At 38.6% G+C, this 23982-nt stretch overlaps 3 protein-coding genes across 9 annotated transcripts; 2 read left to right on the plus strand and 1 right to left on the minus strand.

Moving 5' to 3' along the window:
* Positions 1 to 26: 26 nt before the first annotated feature.
* On the minus strand, positions 27 to 14451 carry LOC117210915 (zinc transporter ZIP13 homolog). Of its 5 annotated transcripts, XM_033454364.1 has the most exons (6): positions 13067 to 13204; positions 11613 to 11729; positions 3779 to 3889; positions 2274 to 2542; positions 1623 to 2184; positions 27 to 1522 (listed from the first exon to the last, which is right to left on the minus strand). In XM_033454364.1, the coding sequence occupies exons 2-6, from the start codon at positions 11683 to 11685 to the stop codon at positions 1344 to 1346; spliced, it is 1194 nt and encodes a 397-aa protein (XP_033310255.1). In that variant the 5' UTR covers positions 11686 to 11729; positions 13067 to 13204; the 3' UTR covers positions 27 to 1343. The 5 variants fall into 5 exon arrangements, with proteins under 5 accessions (XP_033310255.1, XP_033310254.1, XP_033310252.1 ...); XM_033454363.1 differs by lacking the exon at positions 11613 to 11729 and having other exon boundaries at positions 2274 to 2539; positions 13067 to 14451; XM_033454361.1 differs by lacking the exon at positions 11613 to 11729 and having other exon boundaries at positions 13067 to 14443.
* Positions 14452 to 16388: 1937 nt separating this feature from the next.
* On the plus strand, positions 16389 to 22800 carry LOC117210911 (F-box/LRR-repeat protein fbxl-1). Of its 3 annotated transcripts, none has more exons than XM_033454354.1 (8): positions 16389 to 17113; positions 19309 to 19508; positions 19673 to 19947; positions 20035 to 20301; positions 20376 to 20745; positions 20825 to 21028; positions 21113 to 21330; positions 21411 to 22800. In XM_033454354.1, the coding sequence occupies exons 1-7, from the start codon at positions 17003 to 17005 to the stop codon at positions 21246 to 21248; spliced, it is 1563 nt and encodes a 520-aa protein (XP_033310245.1). In that variant the 5' UTR covers positions 16389 to 17002; the 3' UTR covers positions 21249 to 21330; positions 21411 to 22800. The 3 variants fall into 3 exon arrangements, with proteins under 3 accessions (XP_033310245.1, XP_033310247.1, XP_033310248.1); XM_033454356.1 differs by lacking the exon at positions 16389 to 17113 and adding an exon at positions 17337 to 17759; XM_033454357.1 differs by lacking the exon at positions 16389 to 17113 and adding an exon at positions 18610 to 19179.
* On the plus strand, positions 22096 to 23830 carry LOC117210922 (ras-related protein Rab-28-like). Its single transcript, XM_033454374.1, has 4 exons — positions 22096 to 22170; positions 22998 to 23183; positions 23297 to 23530; positions 23606 to 23830. The coding sequence occupies exons 1-4, from the start codon at positions 22096 to 22098 to the stop codon at positions 23828 to 23830; spliced, it is 720 nt and encodes a 239-aa protein (XP_033310265.1).
* The last annotated feature ends 152 nt before the right edge of the window (positions 23831 to 23982 follow it).

Raw genomic sequence — 23982 nt, forward strand, 5'->3', positions numbered from 1 at the left:
TCATAGAAAAAAATTGTTCAAAGATATATATCATAGAATAAAATACTTTATTTACAAATAATAGTGATTACATACGAACAGTTTGTTCGTGAAGTCATAGTTTATAGAAAATATACTTGCCAAATCGCTGATTAAACTAGCTTCGTAATTCCGAATTTCTATTTACATGTGCTTAAAAACGATGCTCATGTATCAAGGTTTTTGTTGTAAAAGAATAATCCTTTAAGTACAAGGATTGCGTTTTGTTCGGTTTATAAAACCAGCACCTTTAGATAATACACGAGACTACGGAGAATAGATGGAATCTCCGTTCAATAACTCATCTAATTCGTAAACTTCTCTAAAATACTTGAGTTTACATAATCTTTCAAATTTTATTAAATACAATGACTCTATATCTACATACCAATTTTACAGATTTTACATAATATCTTTCGCATATTGTTCATCATCAGGAATATGTTATTTCCTCCTTTCACAATAAGTTAGTTAAGGGTTCGATACATTAGGAACTTAAATTATACATTTGTCGGAATGATCGAACAAACCGATAGATGTACCCACAAAATATACTATTTTTCTTTTTGAGTAATTTACAATCTTTTTTTGAGTTGCAATATTTTTTAACAGTAAACGAGGAAGCATAGATATTATGTACACGATGATGTTTTACAACGTGAAAGTCACACGTCAATACTGGTTTCACAGTGTAACGCCTAGATAACGAAGTTTAAGTGCGAAATAAGTCGATATCATAGAAACGGAATGACGTTTCATGCAACAAGTTTTCGATTGTTTATGGAGGAACATACGTATATTTATGTATAAACTATGCCAGGTTTGTAACAGAGTATCCCTTAATGCAACAATGTAGATGGATAATACCGAATTGCCGATAATACGATCCCCGATAAACGATCGAAAAATATAAAAGTAACTTGTACAGATATCCCTGTTTTCTTTGTCTCTCGCTATCAGAAGAACATTAATTACCGCAGAAGGAGATCGACGTTATTTTTATTTATCGAATTATCTAAACGTGAACTTATTTCAAATATACAGATGACTATGAAGTTTTATATGAAACTAAAATCAGTACAAAAGTAATTTCTACATGAATTTGGTCAGTCGTTAACCATCGTTCTTCGTTTCCTCTGTCTCCCGGCATGGATGCACCATCATTGAGCAACAAGTATTACGCGGTAGAATTTCTTATGGCAAATTCGAATTACTTGTCCCGACACGTATCAAGGAACGTTAATGTAACAAAAACTTACACTCGACACGTGTCGATATATATCGACAAGTAGTACCTAATGCTATTGCTAAAAGAAGTAACTCTATTAATCGAAAAGAATCGTTAAAAATGCCATAATGGTAATACCAAAGAGCAACGCGACTATTTGTTTCAAAGATTCTTTAGGATTAGTAGTTTCCTTAAGCAGTTCGGGCAAAATGGTGACCATGCTGATATGAAGAAAGCCACCCGCGGTGAAGGGCAATATCCAATTTGTTTTCGCTCCTAAAGAAATACAATTGTCACGAATCTTAAAAATGTACATTCGTTGAGCGAAGAAATTCTCAAGCGGTTTTCCTTACAATTTTAAAGAAGCGATACCTACCTACTTCACCGCCAGAGAAAATTATTGCAGACATGGCTCCAAAAATGCCACCGCTAGCTGTGAGAAGCTGCGCCCGCGCAGCATCCCATCTGTTGAATCCACTGCGTAATAAAATTGCGAAATCTCCGACCTCGTGCGGAATCTCGTGTATGAGAATAGCAAACGTGGTGAGAGCACCTAAACGGAAGGATACGAGGAAAGAGCCGCCTACAGCCAATCCATGAGTAAAGTTATCTATGATATTGGCTATCAGGTTAAGATAGCCAGTTATATGCTTGGACTTTTGTTTCGCAACAATCTGTTCATCGCTAGAAGCTTTGCCCGCTTTGTCTTTTTTTAAATAACCTTTCGACAACTCGGTTGAAAAACCATTAGCGTTCTTCGCAAATTTCTTTAAACAATCTTTTACCTCGTTCAACGGCAAACCTTTTAGGGTATTCGACAACTCGTTGCACATTAATACTGGCTTCATGCCGTTGCTAACGAAGCCGTTCTTATGGTTATCTTTGAAATTATTCGGCAGTTCGGAGTATCCGTTTTTCTTTTCTAAAAAGGGCCGCAACTGTAAGAATAATTTGAAACGCTTGTATTAGTATCGTGTTCAAGAACGATGTGTTTCAATCATACATTATTTTACAATCGACGTATTACCTCGTTAATGGCTTTCGAAAATTCATTGGGAAGTCGCTTTGAAAAACCGTTCTTCGGATTGCTTCCGATCAAATTAATACAGTTGTTATTTTCCATCTCCTTTTCAGCTTCAGTGCTAGTTTTTTCGCACAGTTCTGCGTTATTTACGGACGTATCCTCGATTTCAGCTTCTTGCTCGAAAGCAAACAGTTTCTCCACTATGACGAATACCAAGAAGCCTCCTAGTACCCATAGACCGCACGTCATCGACGGATGTCTATCATCCGCTGCTGAAACAAAACGACGTAACTTGAACGGATACGTGTAAAGCGATTCTAGATCTTAGAGAGGACTTGGACACAGTCATCTGTAAGAGAAAAAGATGGCCAAGGTAACTGAGAAATTGTAGGTGGACTAGAAACGAGCCAGTTTCATTTAGGAGAGGACAGCTGGCAATTGAAATCCGCAACTGAAATACAATAGGGTTTGAGAATGCCGTTTGAATCGCTCATAAAGCAGTCAACGGAGGTGAAGGATCGCCTCGAGTCATGCTTAGCATAGATCTAATATGATGAATTGCAGCCTGAGGCCAAAGTGGCCCGTAATTTAAATATATGATCTTCGATTGAAATTTGTATTGCTGCTTATTCTTATACGAGTCGTATTGTAAAACCAAAAATACACCGTCACAAAAATGGCGAGGCAAAAGAAGAGATTCGTCTATTTTTAGCAGGAATCGTTTCGAAATCTTTAATGCTTCTTTCGCGTTATACGATGATACTGCAAATTTTTGCGGAGGAAAGATCGATAAAACCGACTGTCAAGTCCGTGTGTTTGTGCATGCGAATTGCATATATATATACTTTACGATTAAACGACATAGTGAGATCAGTCGAGTTTCACGCTCGATGCATGGATATTGCGTCGATCGATTGATTCTTTAACGACCTCGACTTAATCTTTGACACTATTCTCCTATATTTTTTTTCTTTTTGAAACTTCTTTCTTTTATCTGACGCTAGCCACCACACGATAAACTCGTGGGTCTTCCCGAATAGAATCGTTCAAGGCTGTTACCCCTTGCAACTTTCTCATTACATAACTCTATAGTACACATTGTGTATTAGGTAATGTTTCGTCAATGACGTATAAAGAACTAAATTAGATCACCCTAGAAACGTCGTCATTCTTTGTACATTAGCGATAAGTTTCGCGCGTGATGGTATAGATTTCGTAGCACTTCGAATCGAAGGTAGGGATAGAAAATATACGTTATTTTCGTTTCGAACACTTCGTATTCAATTGCGACAACTTTCAAGATTCTCCGAGCTCGAAGAAGAATGAAAAAGAATAGAGGAGAATTTTGTTCCAAATTTGTTCGTGCTTCGTGATTGGTTCGTTCGTTATCTCGTATGATTCGCCAAAGCAAGAACGAGCCACCAGTTGACGATAGTTTTTTATTATCTGCCAAGAGTGCAGCTGGCGCCACTGATTCTTTTCATTTCCTTGCTGTAGTATTTTCGTACCTTTGTTCAAAGAACTGCTCGCCCATGTTTCCGGTAGCAGATGCAGGAAGACGTCGCCCAGAAGGCCACCGACTGCGAAGCTCAGCAATATTTTCAATGTATTAGCGCTATCTGTAACATAAAGAGGGTCGGCGTTCTTAAAGAAGGTTCTAGAAAACGAAGCAACATTTACGAATTATTTTTATATCGATCGATATAATTTATTGTTATAATTATTATCGTACAAGTTCTGCGGAAAAATTGATAAAATTATAGATAGAACATGGGTACAGGATAAGGAAAACAATTACACGTCATTGGATGAAAAAGTGCAAGAGGTTGTACTTAACAGATCGAACACGTTCTAGAAAATTGTTCTAACTCTCCTCCCACGCACATACGCGTCTGTGCACGGATGGATGGTCGGCCTTTTCTGTACGAAGCCGATAAATTTCAAGCTAAATCGCGCGATGTTAACAATTTTACCATCGACTGAGTTTCTTTATGGGCGTGGATACTTTCGTTAAAATACGATCTGGCCCTTATCTCCTTTCTCTTCAGTAATCAATGATAATTTAGAATGACCGATCTCGATACAAACATATATATATAGAATATCGAGTTATCTGAATTTTCGATTAGGAAAAGATACAACAGTTGAAATTTAATCGGACGATATTTCATTTTGCCACATAGCCAATTATACTTTGAAAATAATAACGTTAAATTAAAATAAATAACGATAAAATAATATGCGAATTCAATTATACTTCGGCTCTTTTTCAACTACAATTCGTGATCTAACGGTACATCTCATTTCATCGTAGGTTACGTAAAGCGTGTTATTATCTTTGTTCCCTAAAAAAAATAGGCGGGTGTCTAACCGTTTTACTTAATCGTAATAATAGGCGTTCAAGAAGTGGTAATTTTTATTAAAAATCGAGTGGAAATAATTTCATCGTTTCGTTGCAGACGAGATAATTATTCGATAGACCTTGCTCCACTTCTTGTAGAAAAAATATGTAGAAAAAGTGAAGTAGACTGGCCTCGATAAACAGCCTGAGTTTTTCAAATATTCAGATTCAAATTATTTCAATAATTTCACTGCAAAATATCTGCATTCTTATTTCTGTAACGAAGTGGCAGGAAAAATATGCAACAACGATAACGATGATATGGAACAATTAACAAGTCTGCTTTCACAACAATCGATATACATATTTTTGATCAATTAGCCTTCATCGCGAATGGCATTCGTTAAGTGGTACTACCGTAGCGCTAATTATTTTACGCGATAAACGCTTATTTCGTTTAAGTGGCCTGCTGGATACAGTGACCTGTTACGGAAAATTCTCGTTGTTACGCAGATGTGTACCGCTACGGACTGTCAATTTACGCGTCTAACATTGTTCGAGCGTACAAAATCGTAAAACGTGTCCACAGAGATCAAGAACATTTGCCGTAGCGATAAGCAAACTAGCAAATAGGCGTATTTTGAAAAATCTACCGATCAAGGGTTAATCGAAGCAGCATCATCGTTTTTCCGATATACGATTTTACAAATATAACCCGCGTGTCTAGACCTTCTTTTCGATGACAAATTTAGTTTTCGAGTAATTTTCTCGTTGGCAACGCGAACCTTGCACTGTCCTCGTAATCGATACATCGGTTCGGTAGATTATACGTCTCTCAGTTGTATTTAAAGCGAATGAGCATTTACATATAATATTACACGTGTGTCGCGCTAGCTAGAACTAAACGCCCATCGATCAAGCAAGAAAAAAGTTATATCGTTAGCGTCGTTAAGAATCTTCGATAGCAACTATAATCGTAAAAGGCTTGCCGTAACACGGTTTCGCGATCGACCATCGGAACAATAAGTCGTTAGTAATAAAATTGACGACGAAGCGCTGCCCGAAAACGATCGTTCCAACGACAAAACCACTTCCCTGTTTCCTTTATAATAATAATGACCAATTAAACGAACGATGCCGAGTAACGCGAGCTTGTTTTCGCATGTTACGCAACACGCATATTTTTAAATAATCGCTCAACCACAACGTGTAAATTATTTAACGGCTGACCTCCATTTCGCGCTGGTAGCATCAAACGCTACCAGAGGTAGAAAACCACTTTCTATCATTTTATCATTTCGCCAACATAATCTAGATTACGATTCGTTTCGAATTAAAGGAACTTCCGAATCACCGTGTACACGAAGAAATCAAGAATTAAGCGTCGCTCAAATAGATTACGATTCACGTAATGCCAAGTGATATATACGACGTTACTCTTCCCCAGTTTCGATGTTTTGATTTTGAAACACGCAACGATAGCGAAATCAGGGAGAAAGAAAGAGAAAGAGAGATAAACCATAAACTTTAAGAGCGAACGGAATTCCCCGGAATTTACATACACGTACAACCTCTACCAATTTCTACAGACGTTTTTTTTTTTTTTTTTTTTTTTATTTGTTGAAATTACAATCAATTCTCGCGTTGTTTGGCTGCGATTTCATTACTCAAACGTAGCAACGCCAATCTCTCGATAAACTGCCGAACGATGACAATGATGCGTGTATTATCTTTCGAATTGCGAATTGCATCGCGCGATAATGAGTATTCGTCGGTTCTAGCTCTCCGAGTTTACAAGAAATGCCTAGAATCGTTTGAGAATCACGTCGCGCCTTTTTCACGATGAAATACCGATACAACGTTACAAATTGCTAGTAGGAATTCGATGTATTTACCAGGAATATGGAGAATTTGCATAGATTAGAATATCGATTGTAGTTTCACGAATTTAGTCATCGTTATGTTCTTCGAGGGAAAACGCGAGTATAAAATAGCAGCAGCTTGATCGAAATTGCAATGTTTTGATCGCAAAAACCGTACCCATAGAACTTCGCCATAGAGATACAATCAAAGGGATAAGTGACGTAATTTAGGACAAACGTTATGAATAAAGAGTAAACACGACGGCACGCGATGGAATAACTACAATGTCGCTACAAAGTTATCAACTAGATAATTCGATACCGTATCGGGAATCGATCAATAGAACGTTGACGTTCATTGTTTCCTTTTATTTTTCATTGCTTCGTATCGGATAAATTATATCTGCCGATAGTTACGCAAGATCAGCGACAGGTCTTTCGCTGGTTTTCAAAACGCTATATATCGACGAAGTTATCGGAAACACACGATCAGAGGTTAATTACACTTTGAAAAGTAATCACTGTATTCTCCGAACATGTGACAAACTCTGCTATTGCAATTTCAAACAATCAGGTACCTTGTTGCCTGAACGCGCGAAATACTTCTTTCTCGTTCTCCGCATTCTTGCCATTACGAGCAGCCGTTATATAATTGCATGGAGCAACAGTACCTAACGTGCATAAATATCGCAGGATAATTGATAAAAACATCGCGTCGCAAAAAGACCGTCGATAACACGGTTCGACAGTGATATCCTAGTTTCTGCCGATGCTTTTCTTACCAAAAGTATCTACTCTATCGCGTGTTAGGGTTTGATTTTCTCCTTTAGTTTTTTAAATAAACCGAAAAATGTAAGTAAAAAATGCTGCGTGTTAGGCGTCTTTTTCACTTCGATCGTTATTTAAACGAGTTTAAACGTTTACAACGCAATAACCGCGTATCATTTTATTCGGCAGAGAGCGCGGAATTATCTGATCTCGTTGGCAATTCCCAAAACTGATTGTTCCCAGAAACCGTAGAGAGAACGCTTTCCTAAGAAAATACAGTTTGCAGATTCGTGTTTAGCTCAGACACGAGTCTACGAGAATCGTCCTTTGCAGGTTGCAAAATTAAATACGCGTGGAACAGCGTTGTCTAATTCGGTCCAGTGTCAAGCAAAATAGACACGATGACGCGTTGTTACCAAAAACGATCCTGATAAACACACGGATGCATAGGAAAAAACGTCCGATAACAAGCTATATGCGGTTGTGAACGATATTAGAGCATCATCGCTATGTAGAGCACTGGCAGAGCATGATAATAATTATCTAACGAATCGTTTAAAAGACGATTCCCTAATTGTCCGCAATGGAATAATTAATCGACTAACAAGATATCGAGCACACCGAATCCAACCACGAAACGAAGAAACCGTACGTAAGGAAATGTTCCGCGCAAGGAAAGAAAAATTTGGCCACGTTCTTCGCGTGAATTTTGCCAAGAAACGTCAAATGTCAAATGTGATCCTGCACGCGAAATTATATAGCATATAGTATATTTACGAGGAAACGCGGTACGTGTGTCGCGTGATTCTGAAATAGAAAAATCGATCGGATGGCGTGTAGAAGCATTGAAAGAAATTAAACGCGCGATTCGATGCAGCTGAAGTTGTTCGTCCACGAACGAACCGCCTGTCACAATCTAATCGCGATCGGGTTGAGCGAAAGAGAAATGGAGAACGCATCTGTGAACGCAAATCGTGGAGCAGAGCAGCGAGACACGCTCGATAATAGATTCGTTCGAGAACAGTCGTTCTCTCGGTTAAAACGAGGGAAGCTGTTTCGTTCCGCGCGCCATCCACGCGATCATTTCCAGATTTGTCCGTAACAATCGTTCCGTTCTAAATGGAGTAATGACGATGGAGTATAGACTTAAACGCGTTAATTCCCCAAGGCTTCGGACGGCCTTTTTCATCCGAACTTTTAATACGTCTAAATATATGTTATTAACTCGAGGAATCTGTTTCACAGACAACGATCTAAATTCACGTTTTGAAATTGCTAGTATTTAGATGTAATTGATAAGACTGTAGCATCAGAAAGATAATAGTCGATAGAAGTATAAAAGGACGATCGTATCGGTAACGGAATCCGCGATAGGAATGCCGTTCATAATGAAAGATGGAAGGTTCGAGGGGATACACGTAAACGAGAATGCGGTCCCCGATCGTTGAATGGCAGAAAATCGGCTTACACAACCTTGCATCATCGATTTGCAGTTTCGCGATGTAAATGGCTTTTCTCAACCCCTGCGCGTCGCTACGAACGAAAGAAGAAGAAAGAGGACAAGCTCTTAAATGTCGATGACCAAAAGCGATGTTTAAACTGGCCAAGAACAAACAGACGTATGATTCACGTGCCTGGCGATGAGATATGGGAGAAAAGGAACAAGAAAGGTCTCGTTCGAGTCATAAACGAGAATAACAATTCGCTTCGCTGCGAGAAACTGTACGGCTCGGAGAGTCACAGTCGCGTTACAGGAAACAATTTAAATTCAGTTTCGCTAGTTGTAATTTACCGTTTAAATGGACCTACGACTATTGATCGTGCTTTGCAAGTAAATTCTAGAACAAGGCGAAGACCCTGCAAGCAGTGGATTTCCTGCGAGACATATCGTAAAACCGAGAGCAATGATAGCGTAAAAGTGAAAACTGAAATTATTGTCAACTAGTTTTGCAACGGAAAAGGTACAGCGGCGATTCGTTTTTACAGTTTCTCCTTTTTGCACCCAAGCATAATGGAAGATGGCCAGTGAAAGTCGGCTGCAACAGCTGATTCGGTCTTTCTTCGATAAGAGACTCGGGGATGCCCTTTGTAACCCAAGGGACCCCTGCAATCTCAGGTAGCAAGTTTCCATGTAAAAATGATTAAGAGGTACGGGTTGACGGGTGACCATCGCAGAAGAAAAGTTAAAGGACTGACCCGACAAAAGATTTCAAACTTGCTCGTAGCGCTAACGTATTCTCTATGCAAAGAAGAAATAAATCTGCATAAATCGACAAATTAAAGAAATCTATTTCGTATGCAATTAAGGTTAAAGTAATACTAATTTTCACATAATAACCTGCGAAATGGCGTCGAAATTGCCTGGAGACCATCTGCCTCAACTACCTCGTGTCCTTGAATTCTTTCTACCGGTTAAAACGACGTTACACATATATACAACGTGCATTCCACCCACGGAGGAATTGGAAATTTCATTCGTATTCTCCGCTGTGTCCAACAGGTTCCACGACCTTCGGCGTACAGTGTGTGCCACGGTAAGCCATTCACACACGTGAACTTTACATGTTGGCGCGATCCGAGCACTTCTGCCGTCGTTGCTTCGATTCGACCTTTTACCTCTACGTCCCCTAGTCGATTTTTGGAAGCTCGAAGGCCGGTTTCACCTTCCCTATTCTATTTGTTCAAAGTGAAATTTTCAAATTAGTAATTCCTCGTTTATTATATATTTTCAACTATTTTATTACTTTATCATGATATAAAAATCAATTAAAAGAATAGGCAAAAAGGAAAAAAATCCCACCTGAATAAGAAAATCTAAAGTTTCAAAGGTTAAATAAAAAGGTTTGCTTTTTTTCGATATTCGTCTGCCAAAATGAACGTAATTTGTTGAATATATACGAGATCACATTTGCATTGCCCGCTTTGTTTCCTAGTTTACAAATTTCGTTACTACAATGCATGCCATCTCCACGCAAGTTCCATGACCTTGTCTGTTCACATTGGCGTGGAACAAGAGTCATCGCGCGTTAACACGGACCACGGATTCTGTCAACGTGTTTCGTACACGCACAATGGACTACCCTGTCTGCATTTTCCTAATTTCACCTGATATCACTACGTAACGAGACGAAACAGCGACTGCTACTCTCTCCGACGTGTAATAACGCTAGAAAATATATCTCTCGTTTCACAGATCGGAATTAATCCTCGGTCATTGACATCGGGTCGAAGCGAAATTTCGTCTTTTTTTTCCCTGACCGGTTACGGCAGGCGCTTCCTTTGGGTGCACGATCCGGTATTCCATGGTGAACCATAAATCCATCATCAGGTTGGCCACAATCCTATCTTTGTAATATTTGTAATATTCAAAGGAATATATCACGAATGCAAAATATAAAACGTTTTATGTAGAAACAAAAGAAAGTGATTCAAATATACAAATTATCTTCCAACACCGACACGGTATCAACTTCGTGCGATTCGAAGAAGGACAAAGTTATTCTGGCGCAGTTCGTAGCACTCCACTGAGAGAGACAAGATTATGTTTCAAGAGAAGCCTTTGGCACGATGCATCGAAGGCTGGGTAAACAATATGCGCAGTATTGCGCGGCAGATTCTTTGCAAGTGGCCGAATGCGTTTCTTTTCGGGCACCGGGAAGAATTCTTTCTACTCTACGTAGTAACTCGTCATTATTTTTACCTCGTCTACCGTGGTATCGCAGTTTTCGAGGAACATGGCAATCTTGTATACACAAAATTAGACAATTTTTTTCTAAGTAAGAACGAACAGCATGGAGACATTATAAACAATCGCTAGGAGATACACAACGACGTTAATTTCCAACAATTTGCGTCATCTTCCTGTTGAAACACCGTTATCTTTTTATTCCTAGAAGAACTATACGATTAAATGGATAGAATAGGAAGAAAGCGTGTAACAAGCGTGTTTTTCTTGTCTTTCGAATAATTCTTTTCCATTCGATTCGATCGAGCACACGTTTCTAGTAAAATCAATGGCAAATGATCCTATTTTCATACATTACGGTAAACAGGATACTGGCCATACTGACGAGCATTAACACGGTTGGAGAGTAAGAAATATAACTGTCAATCTGACGTAATCTCTTGCAAATGTATACGCTATTCTCTGTTCGCGGACTATTTAAAGAATACATTGGAAAAAAGATCATAAAATTATTTATAATTTCATAAACATCCGTACTAGAGAAGTAAGAATTTTAAATCTGTGAAATTTATTATTGTTTCGGTATTCATACTATTAACGATATACCTGCAATCCATAACTTAGGGTCTAAAAAACGTAACAAAATCGCTTTCGTGTAAATACGTATATATTTGCGTTTATCTTACCTCGAATACGACAATCTCGTATTCTTGTCAAATAGCTACGTAGTATACTGACATTATCGGGGTTACATGACATATTACGCTAAAGTTTAGTGGAAAACATTCTAACAGCAGCGATCACTAAAAAGTAAAGACAAATATATTTTAAACGGTACACGACTAATTGATATTAGGCAATATTTTTTTAACGGGTTTTGATGGTTATTTGCAACGAATTGTTACTTCTGCAAATGATCATTGAATCTTAAAGAAAAACATCATCCTACGTCCACGCGGTTGTAACGTCAATTCATATTAGAGGCCGGATGTGTGCAAGTCTTCACCGCGTACCCTCAATTAGCCCAGGGCCCCACTATAAACTTAAACTTTTAGTTTATTATTTTTGTATTATCTGTTTGTGGATGGCCCTTGAAACAACCCTTAGGTTGTCATACGTCCTTACTAATTACGGGGAAAGCAGGTAATAGGAAAAACTCAATACTTGACTAACGAAAAAGCTGGTTTTTCCCATAAACAATGTTACCTACTAGCCACGTTGGTAGGAGGCTTTCTCCTCCTATCTTCATTTATTAACATGACCTATAACCAATTGGCATCGTGTAACGTTACCCTCACTTTTCTTAACGGAAGGTGCGAACAGCGAATCCGCGTTGTTAATTAAAAAGGGCACACTCACACCGAGCTTTTCTCCGAAATGAGACGAGAACACCTAGAGAGAAATAGACAAAACCATCGAACAGTGAACATCTCGCCGATCAGTGTAAATCTATGCTAGAAAATAAAGGACAGTAGATGTGTTACGACTCAACCTACCCTTTATTTCATCAACCTACCCTTAAATTTACGTGACACGGTAAACTACCTATGTAGGCCCTTATCACCTTAATTTATAATATTTTATTGCAAGTTAGTACGGGAAAGATTGATTAGATAACTTCTTAGAATTTCATTAAAAAGAAATGGTTAATTTCATTAGTTCTTATTAATAATCTAATCTTCCAGCAAATAAAACGTCATTCAAAGATCACGCTTGAAGAACACGCTTGAAGAACACATTAATTAGTGTTGAGCATTTTCATTGAAGAACTTCATTTGTTTACGGTAAATTCATACGCGCATGTCATTTATATACGTAAAAAGAAATCTCTACGTAAAGTTTAAAATAAAAGAAGTAAAAGCATTGTATTAACCATAAACATCGTGCTATAAAATAACAAATTACTTCGTTGGTACAGATCACCTGTATTAAACCTATTGTGAAGCTATTTCCCGCGTGCGCGGTAAAATGAAAGTACACTGTATACATAACCTCCCTTAGCGATAGTCAGAATGCCTCGCAGCAGGAAAACATCATGATTCCACATGAATCATTTAATAGGTTCATGCTGATTAAAAAAAATAACATGATAACAAAGGAAAAAGGGAATCAATTACGTGTCATTGATGAAAAATATTACCTCCGGTCCTTAGGTTGGCACCTTCTTCAATGGGGATGATAAATAGGGGGAAAATACCAGTCAGTCCAATCAGGGTACTTCCAAGCAAAGCAAACAGCCATGGTGTGTAATCGAAATATTCCACCATCGCCTTCCATGGCGTCCACATCTCTTCTGTGATCATTTCATACAAAAATCCGATAGAATAGGTACAGTTCTGTTGCATACACATGTCTGTCGCCATATTTGTGCGTCGTGTATAAAACACCGAACTTGTCAAAAAACACTTATCTTTTCTCAATCTTCTTGATTCTGTGGTTTTCTCCTTGATGTTATGATCCTTATCAAAGTTCGTTGGAAATGTACTTAGCAAAAATCACAAGAAATTTCTACTTTCGTGGTTTGTTTATCTAAAGATAACCTCTGCCGAATACCTTTACGAAAATACTCGTATTTTCTCACTGGTTAAATGTGTGGAAATAACACAAATGTTTGGAGAATATCTCGAGTAATGAAACGTCAGTTGTTAAGGAAAAGATTTGCCAAGAATTTTACGACCGTTTGGAAATTGTCGAGACAACGACAACTGTGCGCCCGACTAGCCTACACTGAGGACTGAGTACGGACGCTATAAATCAGACAGTCGCCGCCTCTACTAAATTCGTCGATTTTGTCGATCAAATCAAGCCTCTTGTTATTTCATACCGCCGCGATGCGGGGATAAGAGCTGCAAGATCGGTCCTCCAATGATAGATATCAAAATGACACTGTCCGACGATGTATTTCTCTGTACGCCTTCTTCTTCTTCTACTCCTTTTCTCTTTCTTCAATATGTAACTTCTTATCCGATTCGCATTTGTCACGATAGTCTTTCATGCCAGCGAAATCAGGGTATAATGCAGATTGACGTTCGCCTTAGAATATCAGCAGCAAAATGCAATCTTGTCTCTTGGTCTTCTTACCTTGTTACGTCTTTAATCAGGGTACTCAATACGCTGTAGAAATCTGAATCACTGACGGGGTGAAGTGGTCACCTTTGCCGCCACAGCTGATAAACACGATTACACAACAGCACACAGTATATGCTTGGGACATATGTATTCGCGAGAAGTTGCGACTCTATATTTTTGGTTATATACGTCTCGAACTGGTAGTGTGAGAACACAACGAATGCGACACTCACCGAGCAACGAATAGAATTGCAATGTTGTTACTCTGTCCTTTTTTGTACTCTCAGTTTATTTTGCTAAACAAGAAACAATGTGTTATATCACCCATTCACCACAACGATGCAACAGCCAATGAGTGTTGCAAGGAAAGCAGTCCTTTTTATAGCTACTAAAACACTCCACCAGATTGCTCTACGTACGAAACAGAGACGAAAAACATGTCTGCCGCGGATTAAAAAGATAAACAAAGGATAGAAGAGGAAAAGAGAAAAAGGAAATGGAAAAACAATCAAGATGAATTTAAATCAATGAAAATGAACTCAATACAATTCAATGAAGAGACAATTAATTGCTTATTCCAAGGAAATGTTTTGAAAAGAATAGGCGAAAAAGGAAAAGGAAAATACATTTTCATCACTATCGAAGTTCATAGAGGCGCTGCTGTACTTCCTTATAAATCTTTAGATATGCCTACATGTATATATCGTATGTACATGTATAGTATAGATTACAAATATTACATGTAAATTAAATGCGAGGTAAATTGAAATATGACTTTTAGTACTGAAACAATTATGTACAACTATAGGAGAGATAAAAGCTTTAGAATTTTTTGCATTTTAAATATGTAAAGTACTTTATTGAAATTTTAGAGTACATAGATTTAATTTAACATTCCAATTTTGCGCAAAATGGCCTCCATGTGACAACTAATTTCATTGCATCAAGATACATATTTGGTACTTTTATCGCATTACTTCCCCGTATTATTTGTCAATAGATGTGTATATATTTCGATTGCATCGTTGCCAAGATAAAAAGAATATTCGATTTTTAAATACTATGGACGTAAGTAATTATACGACGTGGCATCTTTTGCAGATAAAATTAAACGTATAATGCTCTTCAGATTATCTTTTTCGCAGTATAGCGAAATAAATATTGCGATCTATTGCGAAACCCCACTTTCACGATCGTCATTTCGATCATCGATTAACGTATAAATATACACTTTTCTTTACTGCTAGATAACAATTGGCTGTCAACTGTTATTACTGATAAGTTTAATAAATACGAAAGCAAAGAGCGGAAAGAATGAACATGACTGATAACATATTGCTATTGTGCAGTCATATGCAAAGACTAGATTAAATGAAAAATGAGATTTCCGTCCGGTAAAACGCGCAATTGCTCGTAGAAGTACGCATTATTAAAAAATCTCAATCCATCTACAAGTTGTGTCTCATGTACCTTAAATTGTTATATGCATATATATCTAATAATATTCATATAGCAAATTGCAAACTATTATTTATGTACATACATATATTTATACAAAAATGCTTGACAAGTGTATCTTCTTCAATCGAAACCTACAGTTGGTAACGTAGTACCTTTAGCGCCATCTTTATTTATGAAGTGCAAACATATGCGTATAGAAACTTAATAAGTCTATAAATTTCTATCTTCCCCATTATTTTTCTACTTTTCGATAACTTGAAATAGTTAAAAAAAAGTATTACGGAATATTGTGATATTTTGTTTTCTTGATATTTGAGAATCATAATGAATCATTTAAAGACACGTCCGCTAGAAGAAAATATTTATGTCGATAAAAAATTATAAACAAACTGGACATAGTTAGCGTACATCGTGCAAGATCTTGTAAGTCACTGTCAGTGTTCGTACATTATGTGGCCTTAATTAATCAAATTGCTAATGGCGCCAAGCCAAATGCTACCTATTTGGCCTGCAATCAAAAAGATATTCAACAACTGTCACGCATACAGGGCGTTTGTCATTCGCAATATTTTTACGGTATATTATAAAAAAATAAAAATAATATAAATTTATATTTTTTATGAGTCATCATTAACACTCCTTATTTGTCTGCCAAATTGTTTCTTTTTGTTAAAGTACATACTGGACGATGAAACGATCTGTGTTTTACGGATCACACAGTTATACAATCAAAGGTTGTTGCATTTCTTCGTGATCTAACTGTGACTAAAAATAAATACAATGAAAGGGTAATGCCGAATAATCCGAAATGGAATTCAACATGTTTTTTGTTGTTGAATTTTCGAAAAGTCCCGCAATGTACCATGACGGCCCTCTGTTGGCTGTGCATCCTTGCGTGGCACAGCTCTCCAGCGAGTCTATTTTAGGGATCGACAGAAAGTTAAGATTATTTTAGTTACATTTTTCACCTCCGATCTAGAACGTAGGGTGCTTAGCATAAGAACATCACAATGGTCGACTAGGTTGATTTTCGACAAGCATCGAGGGTTGCATGCGTTCCGACTAACCAACGATAAGTATTTAAAATAACAAAGAAGAAAAAGGATTACTTCGACAAGATCACAGTCGTAAGATAATTATGTAATCCAAACGTCAACACATTTTTCGTAAACCGAAGGAAGGCCGTCATTAAACGATGGCTTAATCTTCTATCCTCTGTCAGAAAGTATCTACGAAGGAGAACGTACGCAATCTCGATCTTCTTTACCAAAATTCGTATTTCTCCGTGTACTCGTGATGCACAAGTCGTTTTTGTGAGATTTCATTCGACGATTTCCTATCGTTTGCTCGAGTGTCGTTACGCGTTAAACTAAATCGCAAAGGATATGGTGAAAGTGTAAAGCCCTCATTCGTTCTTTCGTAGCGTTTTCAGTAAATAGTGTAATGTTAGGGTGTGCTGTTTTCGTACGGAGATATATGTATAGCGATATAAACCTTATTTTCTTGATATCTAAATCCGTTCTCGATCAACCGATATATCATCGCTATGGATGCACGAAGAATGTCCAACTGGAACGTACTGAGCGTAGAAGCTGCGCTTCAACAGCTCAACAACTTTGACGACGATAAGAAGGAGGTTATAAAACGATCGAATACGGTAAATTATCAGAACAGACATTAGCTTTCTTTGTCATAACAAAATTTGTTAAACGTTGTCGCAATAACAATCTTGCATTCTTCTTGCACCGTTTAGAAGAACATCTGCAATATCGTGTTTTCTTATATTTACAACTTGCAAATCAGAATTATGACACGTAGAAGATGGAGATCGTATTGGTAGGATGTACATACAAATGCGTTCTATCTATTCTTATCTTTGCCTGATGTCTGCCTGACTGACTGCTTGCCTTTATTTATAACTAATTAAGCTACCACTCAGTTTGAAATGAGTCCTAGCATCGTCCAGTCAGCCGACGAACTCCTGACAAATTGGTTGCCGGCTCGGGACCGTTTCTGAACTCGCGGTGACTCGAGTGCCTGTAAAATATATTGACATGAACGAAGGAACGTTGAACTGTTTTGCGACATTTCTGCGTATGACACGGTTTCAATAATTCGGTGTAGATCGAGAAAGGTGTGGCTCAAAGTGATTTTTCCTAGATCGATCGTACAGCACGGTGTAATTAATTGCATTTCCAAGAATGAGCACCTGGCATCAGCTGGACGTGGAATTCGCCACGAATGCTATATCTAGAGAGGATGTCGGTCGTAGCGTTTATCGGAAAAGAATCGCGTCGAGCGTGGTAATTATTTAGTTAAAATATCGATCGATAGTTCTATTTGATGGAAAAGATTTCATTCAATTTTGAACGTTTAGCTGGGCAGCTAGCAATTTGTTCGCGTAAGAGCGTTCATCTTAGTATTGCATAATAACTTTGCGCTTATTTGAAAATAAAAAGATTCTATTTGTACCGGATGAAACCATCTAAGCGGTGACGTTATCGATCGCTACGATTAAATTCGTTATCACATCATGCGACACGCGAGATTTCTTCTGATAGAAGCTGAACGTGTGAGTTCAGCGACAAATGTTGATTGTTAAAAAAAAAAAAATAAAATAGATATATCGTTAAATAAAATTAGAGCGACGTTTTTATCCATCTTGCTATTTGATCGAAGTACTCGATTTTTTAATACCCCAAAACAATGACATCGATAATCAGGTAACAGAGTCCAAGTGTTTTATCGAGAAACAACGACTCGGATTCTTAAAAAAAAAAAGAAAAAAAAGAAAATATTTTCTTGTAGTACATATATCTTTGTGTAAATACCACGTGTTTTGTTAAGTCTCGTGTCGGATAAGTTCCAAGTCTTACATCAACCAGGCTGTTCTGGCAGATTTCTAAAAAGCCTATGACCCTCTTCGATGAGACAAAATATCAGCGGTCAAGTGTTTTACGACGTCCGTTGAAATCAAAAGAAGGAAGAAAACCCGAAAAAGAAGAGGTGAAATTTTGGTAAACGTAAATTCATCGGCAAATAAATTCCCGATTTTCTTGTGTCGATTTTAAACAGATGTAAAAACAATTTTCATCGACGTTATGTTGCAAGTAAACTATACAAGCATTTCTGGAAACTCTTTTATTATTAATGAACACGCGCAACGAGTTTCGAACAATAGCTGTAGTGAGACTCGCGGATATTTCCTAAACTTCGCCCAAAATCTGACGTTTACGGGAAACAGAAGGAAATGTACCTTGGCTGCAGGTGACGAGTTTAAAATTAAAGCGGAGACGGGTCTTCCAAGTCTTATATTTAGGACGACGCGCAGGCGCGATCCGATTAGAAATCCCCGTCGAAGACTTAGAACTTCTGATTCCTTGAAATCTGCCGTGTGCCGCGATTTTCACGAACCTTCTTCGTCGTTGAATAAATATTCCCGTTTTTCTTTATACATCGGTAATTTTCCGCACGGTGCAAAGTTCAATTCGTCACACGTGGATTAAACGTTCATCGGATCGGATAGATCAACGTCCTGTCGACCGAAGTAAGCTCTGTGACAATATCTTTCCAAAGGGAAAGCAATTTTCTGCCTCGAGTACGTTTTGAGAAAATAACAAGATGGATCTCGGGGGTGTCGATGTCTGGGGTCAGATCGCCGTGGAAACGTCTCAGATGTTCGTTTCCGAGGGCGGTGTGGTTAAAAGTCGTTTCGCTGGGACAGTAAGTGGTCAACTTTACCAAAGATGTGACGAAAGACGTCAACTCGAGTTTGCTCTTTTAATTCCAGGCAGCCGTCGAATCGTTTAACGCGTCTCGTACTAAGGATTATTGTTCTTTCAATTTTTTTAGACGATAGAAAAACTGCCAGACAAGGTGTTGCTAAACGTCTTCAGTTATCTGTCTCATCGCGAAATATGCAGGGTAGCACGTGTGTGCAAAAGATGGCGGCAAATCGCGTACGACACGCGATTATGGAAACACGTATCTCTGCGACCGGAAATCAGTGGACTGCACGTGAATTCTTTGGACAATCTGCTGCACTTGATCAGGTAGTAGATACTTTCTCGATATAACGTTGGCAGGTAACGTTCGCGTCCGAGGTTCACGCCAGAATCAACTTCTTCTTTACTTGCCAAAATATAACTCGTAAACGGTAGCGATATGGTGGATTCACGCAGCCGTAAAATATTAAAATAACTTTCTCTGGTAACAGCACGCGTTTTGGAGCTTCGCTGAGGTACATCGAATTGCCGATCGAATTGATCACCCACACGGTTCTTCACGAATTGGCAAATAAATGTCCAAATTTGACTCACATGCTTCTCGACTTCTCCACTGCCATGCAGCTGCACGATTTTTCGGAGATGCAAGCCTTCCCGACTAAACTCAAGTACATGTGCATCTGCCTGTCAGAGGTAATCTTCATGGAGGGCTTTATGAGAAAAATTTACAATTTTATCAACGGCTTGGAGATCCTTCACCTTATAGGTTCGTGTCCACCTTGAAATCCAAGCGAATCATTATCATACCGCCACCTGTTTCAACGAGAAACTAACTACATGTAGAATCTTACAGGAACGTACGAGAAGGTGGAAGAGGAGGAGGAGGAAATCTACGAAGTGATAAATGTGCACAAATTGAAATCAGCGACCCCCAATTTGCGAGTAATTAATTTATATGGGATCAATTTTGTAGACGATTCACACATCGACGCATTTTCTTCCAATTGCATCCAGCTCGAATGTTTGGCCGTGAATTTCTGTGCCAAAGTCACTGGCTCGACCATGAAGACTCTGTTTCAAAGGAGCAGGAGATTAAAGTGTCTCCTCATGCAGGGAACGAGTAACTAAATATTCATCAACGTGCAATCTTACCTTCGGTTGTACAAAACTTGAAATGTTACGCACCTTTTTCAGATCTCCAGAGCGAATACGTGATGCAGGTAGAATGGGAAAAGTCGAGCATCCAGGAGTTGGACGTTACCGGGACGGACCTGTCAACGGAATGTCTGATCGACATGTTGACCAGAATTCCAGGTCTTCGTTTCCTGAGCGCTGGTCAGCTGAACGGCTTCAACGATAGCGTGTTAAAAGCCTGGGCTGAACTCGGCAATCCTCGGAACCTGATCGCTCTAGATCTGGATAGTTCCGATAACCTGACCGACGATGGTCTGCATAAATTCTTGTCGAGATACGGTCATCAACTCTGGGGGCTCGCCTTATTCGGTATGCCTCACATCACCGATCAACTATGGCAGAGTGTATTACCCATACTGACCAATGCCAAGTAAAATATATTTTTAGATCTTTAATACCTTTAATATGCTACGACAAGATATCTTTGAAATTCCTGTTTCTTATTTTAGAATTCTTGTAATGGGAACACAGGAGAGGTTAGGCGTGAATATTCACGTGGATCAGTTGATGGACGGAATTGCTAACAATTGTCCAAATTTAGAGCGGTTGGAACTCCGCTGGGATCCCGAGAATCTCCGATTCTCCGACAAAAGTCAGAAGGCTATAGATATACTACGTGTAAAGTGCATTAAATTACGGTGCTTAAGCTTGAGGTAATCACATAACCGGATAATTATATTTGAAGTCGGGCAATAAATAAAATACGCTCTATAATTGTAAAATCGATGCGCTTGCAGCGATGGAAGATACTATGAAATAGTAAAGGCCAATTTTGAACGCGCCGACAGACTGACGGTCGTTCGTACGACAACGTGCTGCCGCGTGTCTAATTACTACCTCTTAGCAAATTATAAGGATTTGATTTTTAATTAACTATTACTTTGATTTTTAATTAATTCATACATAAATTCTTCCATAAAATACAAGCACCGAGACGAAGAAGCATATCAAGAAGGTAATACACGAAAAGATTAAACGTAGACGCTGAGACAGATATTATGGAACGTATAATTTGTAATAAATTTCTCGTTTCAGCCAGCGAACAACGACAATTACGATCGAACAACGAATCTACCTGCGATTACTCAAGTACTTACTCCTGCCCACGAAAGACAGATACATATTTTTTTACACTATTTTCAAGAGCATAGCGTGAGTAGACGAGAGGTCGAATTACTTTGACCCTTGAATCTCGAACCGTTTGATATTACCATACCGTTACCTATGTACTATATACGCTATATATGTATACTATACATATACACCAGCATAAGAAAAAGGAAAAGGAAAACAAAGAATGGGGAAAAGACTACGTACTCAATGAGAATTATTACGAAAAACCTTGACACGTACAAGTACAAGACCTCGATCCATTGCGTCACAGGGTATTCATAATTAATCGAAAGATCGTCAGTGGAAAAAGTTTGTCAAGTATAATATCGACGAGAGACAGAGGTACGCACCATGGCTGTTCGTATCGATTATTCGCTAATTTATTCATGCAGCCGTGTAGACGACGACGACGTCGCACTGCCCACGGCCGGTCGGTCGATTCGCTCGATTTCATTCTCTAGCCACATGCCAGACCCTTCGTTTATATATTGCATTATAGTCGACGCAGAACCGTCGTGGCCGACACGACTTTTCGCATGATTCCCGAAACTTTTCGTCAATCGTCGCGTTTCTTCCTTTCGTGCTCCTTTTGTCCCGATCTTCCCCAATGTCTGACGTCGAGGAGGACCTACTGGTAAAGAAGCTGAAGATCGTGCTGGTCGGTGATTCTGGATCCGGCAAAGTGAGTTTTCTAATGTCCCCGGCGTCTAACCGGAAGTGTAATCCAAGTCCCATGCGACAGTGTACTTTTTCTAGTCTTTTGTTTTTGCGTTAATGCGAAAGTAACAAAATATCGATTTGAATTTCGATCGTACATTTTTGGAAGGGTATACGCATACGAAACGTCGATGTATATGATTAAATTGTTTCGAGTTCAGAGTGCCTGAGCTTCGAAGAACCAAGCAACGTATCGATTTATTTCCTCCGTGCGAAGCGTGGTCAGTGCCACAATTAAACATACTTTCGCAAGTATAGAACGTTTTACGTTTATTGCGCTTTACTTTATCGGTAATAACCATTTTGACATCTTCGTCGCTCGAAGTGTCATACACTGTCAGCAATAAATCTTTAGTAATTAGAGTCTATAGTCTACGCGTAGTCCGAGCAAAATTAGGTATTCGTGACTCGAGCCGTTTCACGTCTGTCTTGAATTCTTTTCTTCGTCAAAATTCTTTTGCTCAATAACAGGGACAACTTCTAGTTCTCAAACAACTTCTAGCTATTAATTAGCAGGTAAGCATAACACGCGAGTTTCGATCGACGTAGAAATTCCGTGTTACGATCGAATGCCCGAGCAACACTCTACTGATCCGAGAACCCTTAGTTATTAAGATTACTATGTATATTGATCGACAGTCGATGATTTATTTTAGAATCTTTTTATTTTCGTTTCTTGAAACCGAAAAGCTGTTCTTTAATCAGAAAAGGACCACAGCTTCTCTCTTTCTCTCTCGTCGTAACGATAGAATAGCAATTCTGGATAACTGAAATTCAAGGATCCCTGTTTAGACGAGCATCGCTCAGAAATTTTGCAATAACGAGTTCACGAGACAGTACACGCCAACATCTGGAATCGACTTCTTCCTGAAGAACGTCAACGTTGGTTTTTATAAAAACGTTAATCTACATTTATGGGATGTCGGCGGTCTTGCGTTACACGGAAACATGCTGGACAAATACGTCTTCGGTGCTCATGTAAGAAAACGGAATTAATCCGACATACGTTTCAGTAGAAACATCATTTCACAAAAAAAAAAAAAAATCTAGATCAGCTGTTCTTCTACAGGAGGAAAAACAATATTTTTCAGATAATCCTTTTAGTCTACGACGTCACCAATAGCTTCAGTTTCGAAGTTCTAGAAGAATGGATAGACAAAATCAGAAAATTGAGCGATAACTACGAGGAAAGACCGCTGATGGCTGTAGTTGGTAACAAATGCGACATGGAACATCAGAGGACGGTGAAAAAGGATCGAACACACAAATTCGCCGCAGACAATGGATTTCCGTCTCACGATGTTTCCGCTAGAACCGGTGAAGCGGTAAAATATTCTTTAAACAATAAGAGGAGCAATATCCTGTACTTCCTTCTTAAAAAAAACTGGTTTTCATTTCAGGTTTCTTTGTGTATAGTGACCTTAGCCGCGCAAATTTTGGGTGTTCGATTGACGAAAACAGATCAGGACTATCACAAGCCCATAATAATTGCAGAAATAGGCGACACAGTGGACATGAGCACCATCCACAAGGTCGTGAAAAGGATCCCCACGAAAAAGCACACTCAAATACCATTTCATCCCCATTTACCTGGTTCAAAGTCGTCAGTTTGCCTGCTACAGTGAAAATTACCGTAACGAAAAGTGGTTTTTGCAATACGATATTTTTGTCGAACGTCAAGGACGGTTCACCTGTACATAAGACGTCCATACGAATATTTTTCGCTACTTTCTTACCGTATACAAGAGATTACTTATACTTTGAGGGGCCAATGCAA

The sequence above is a fragment of the Bombus bifarius genome, unplaced genomic scaffold (genome assembly GCF_011952205.1).
Source record: "Bombus bifarius isolate JDL3187 unplaced genomic scaffold, Bbif_JDL3187 scf7180000008213, whole genome shotgun sequence".
Taxonomy (NCBI): Eukaryota; Metazoa; Arthropoda; class Insecta; order Hymenoptera; family Apidae; genus Bombus; species Bombus bifarius.

Coding starts and splice junctions, on each gene's coding strand:
- LOC117210915 (XM_033454361.1), bottom strand. CDS start 13,289: ATGGCGACAGACATGTGTATGCAACAGAACTGTACCTATTCTATCGGA. Junction 2,185..2,273: donor TTTCGAAAGCCATTAACGAG/GTAATACGTCGA, acceptor TTATTCTTACAG/TTGCGGCCCTTTTTAGAAAA. Junction 1,523..1,622: donor TTTCTCTGGCGGTGAAGTAG/GTAGGTATCGCT, acceptor GTATTTCTTTAG/GAGCGAAAACAAATTGGATA.
- LOC117210911 (XM_033454354.1), top strand. CDS start 17,003: ATGGATGCACGAAGAATGTCCAACTGGAACGTACTGAGCGTAGAAGCT. Junction 17,114..19,308: donor TTATAAAACGATCGAATACG/GTAAATTATCAG, acceptor CAATTTTTTTAG/ACGATAGAAAAACTGCCAGA. Junction 20,302..20,375: donor TCTCCTCATGCAGGGAACGA/GTAACTAAATAT, acceptor CACCTTTTTCAG/ATCTCCAGAGCGAATACGTG.
- LOC117210922 (XM_033454374.1), top strand. CDS start 22,096: ATGTCTGACGTCGAGGAGGACCTACTGGTAAAGAAGCTGAAGATCGTG. Junction 23,184..23,296: donor AATACGTCTTCGGTGCTCAT/GTAAGAAAACGG, acceptor AATATTTTTCAG/ATAATCCTTTTAGTCTACGA. Junction 23,531..23,605: donor CCGCTAGAACCGGTGAAGCG/GTAAAATATTCT, acceptor TTTTCATTTCAG/GTTTCTTTGTGTATAGTGAC.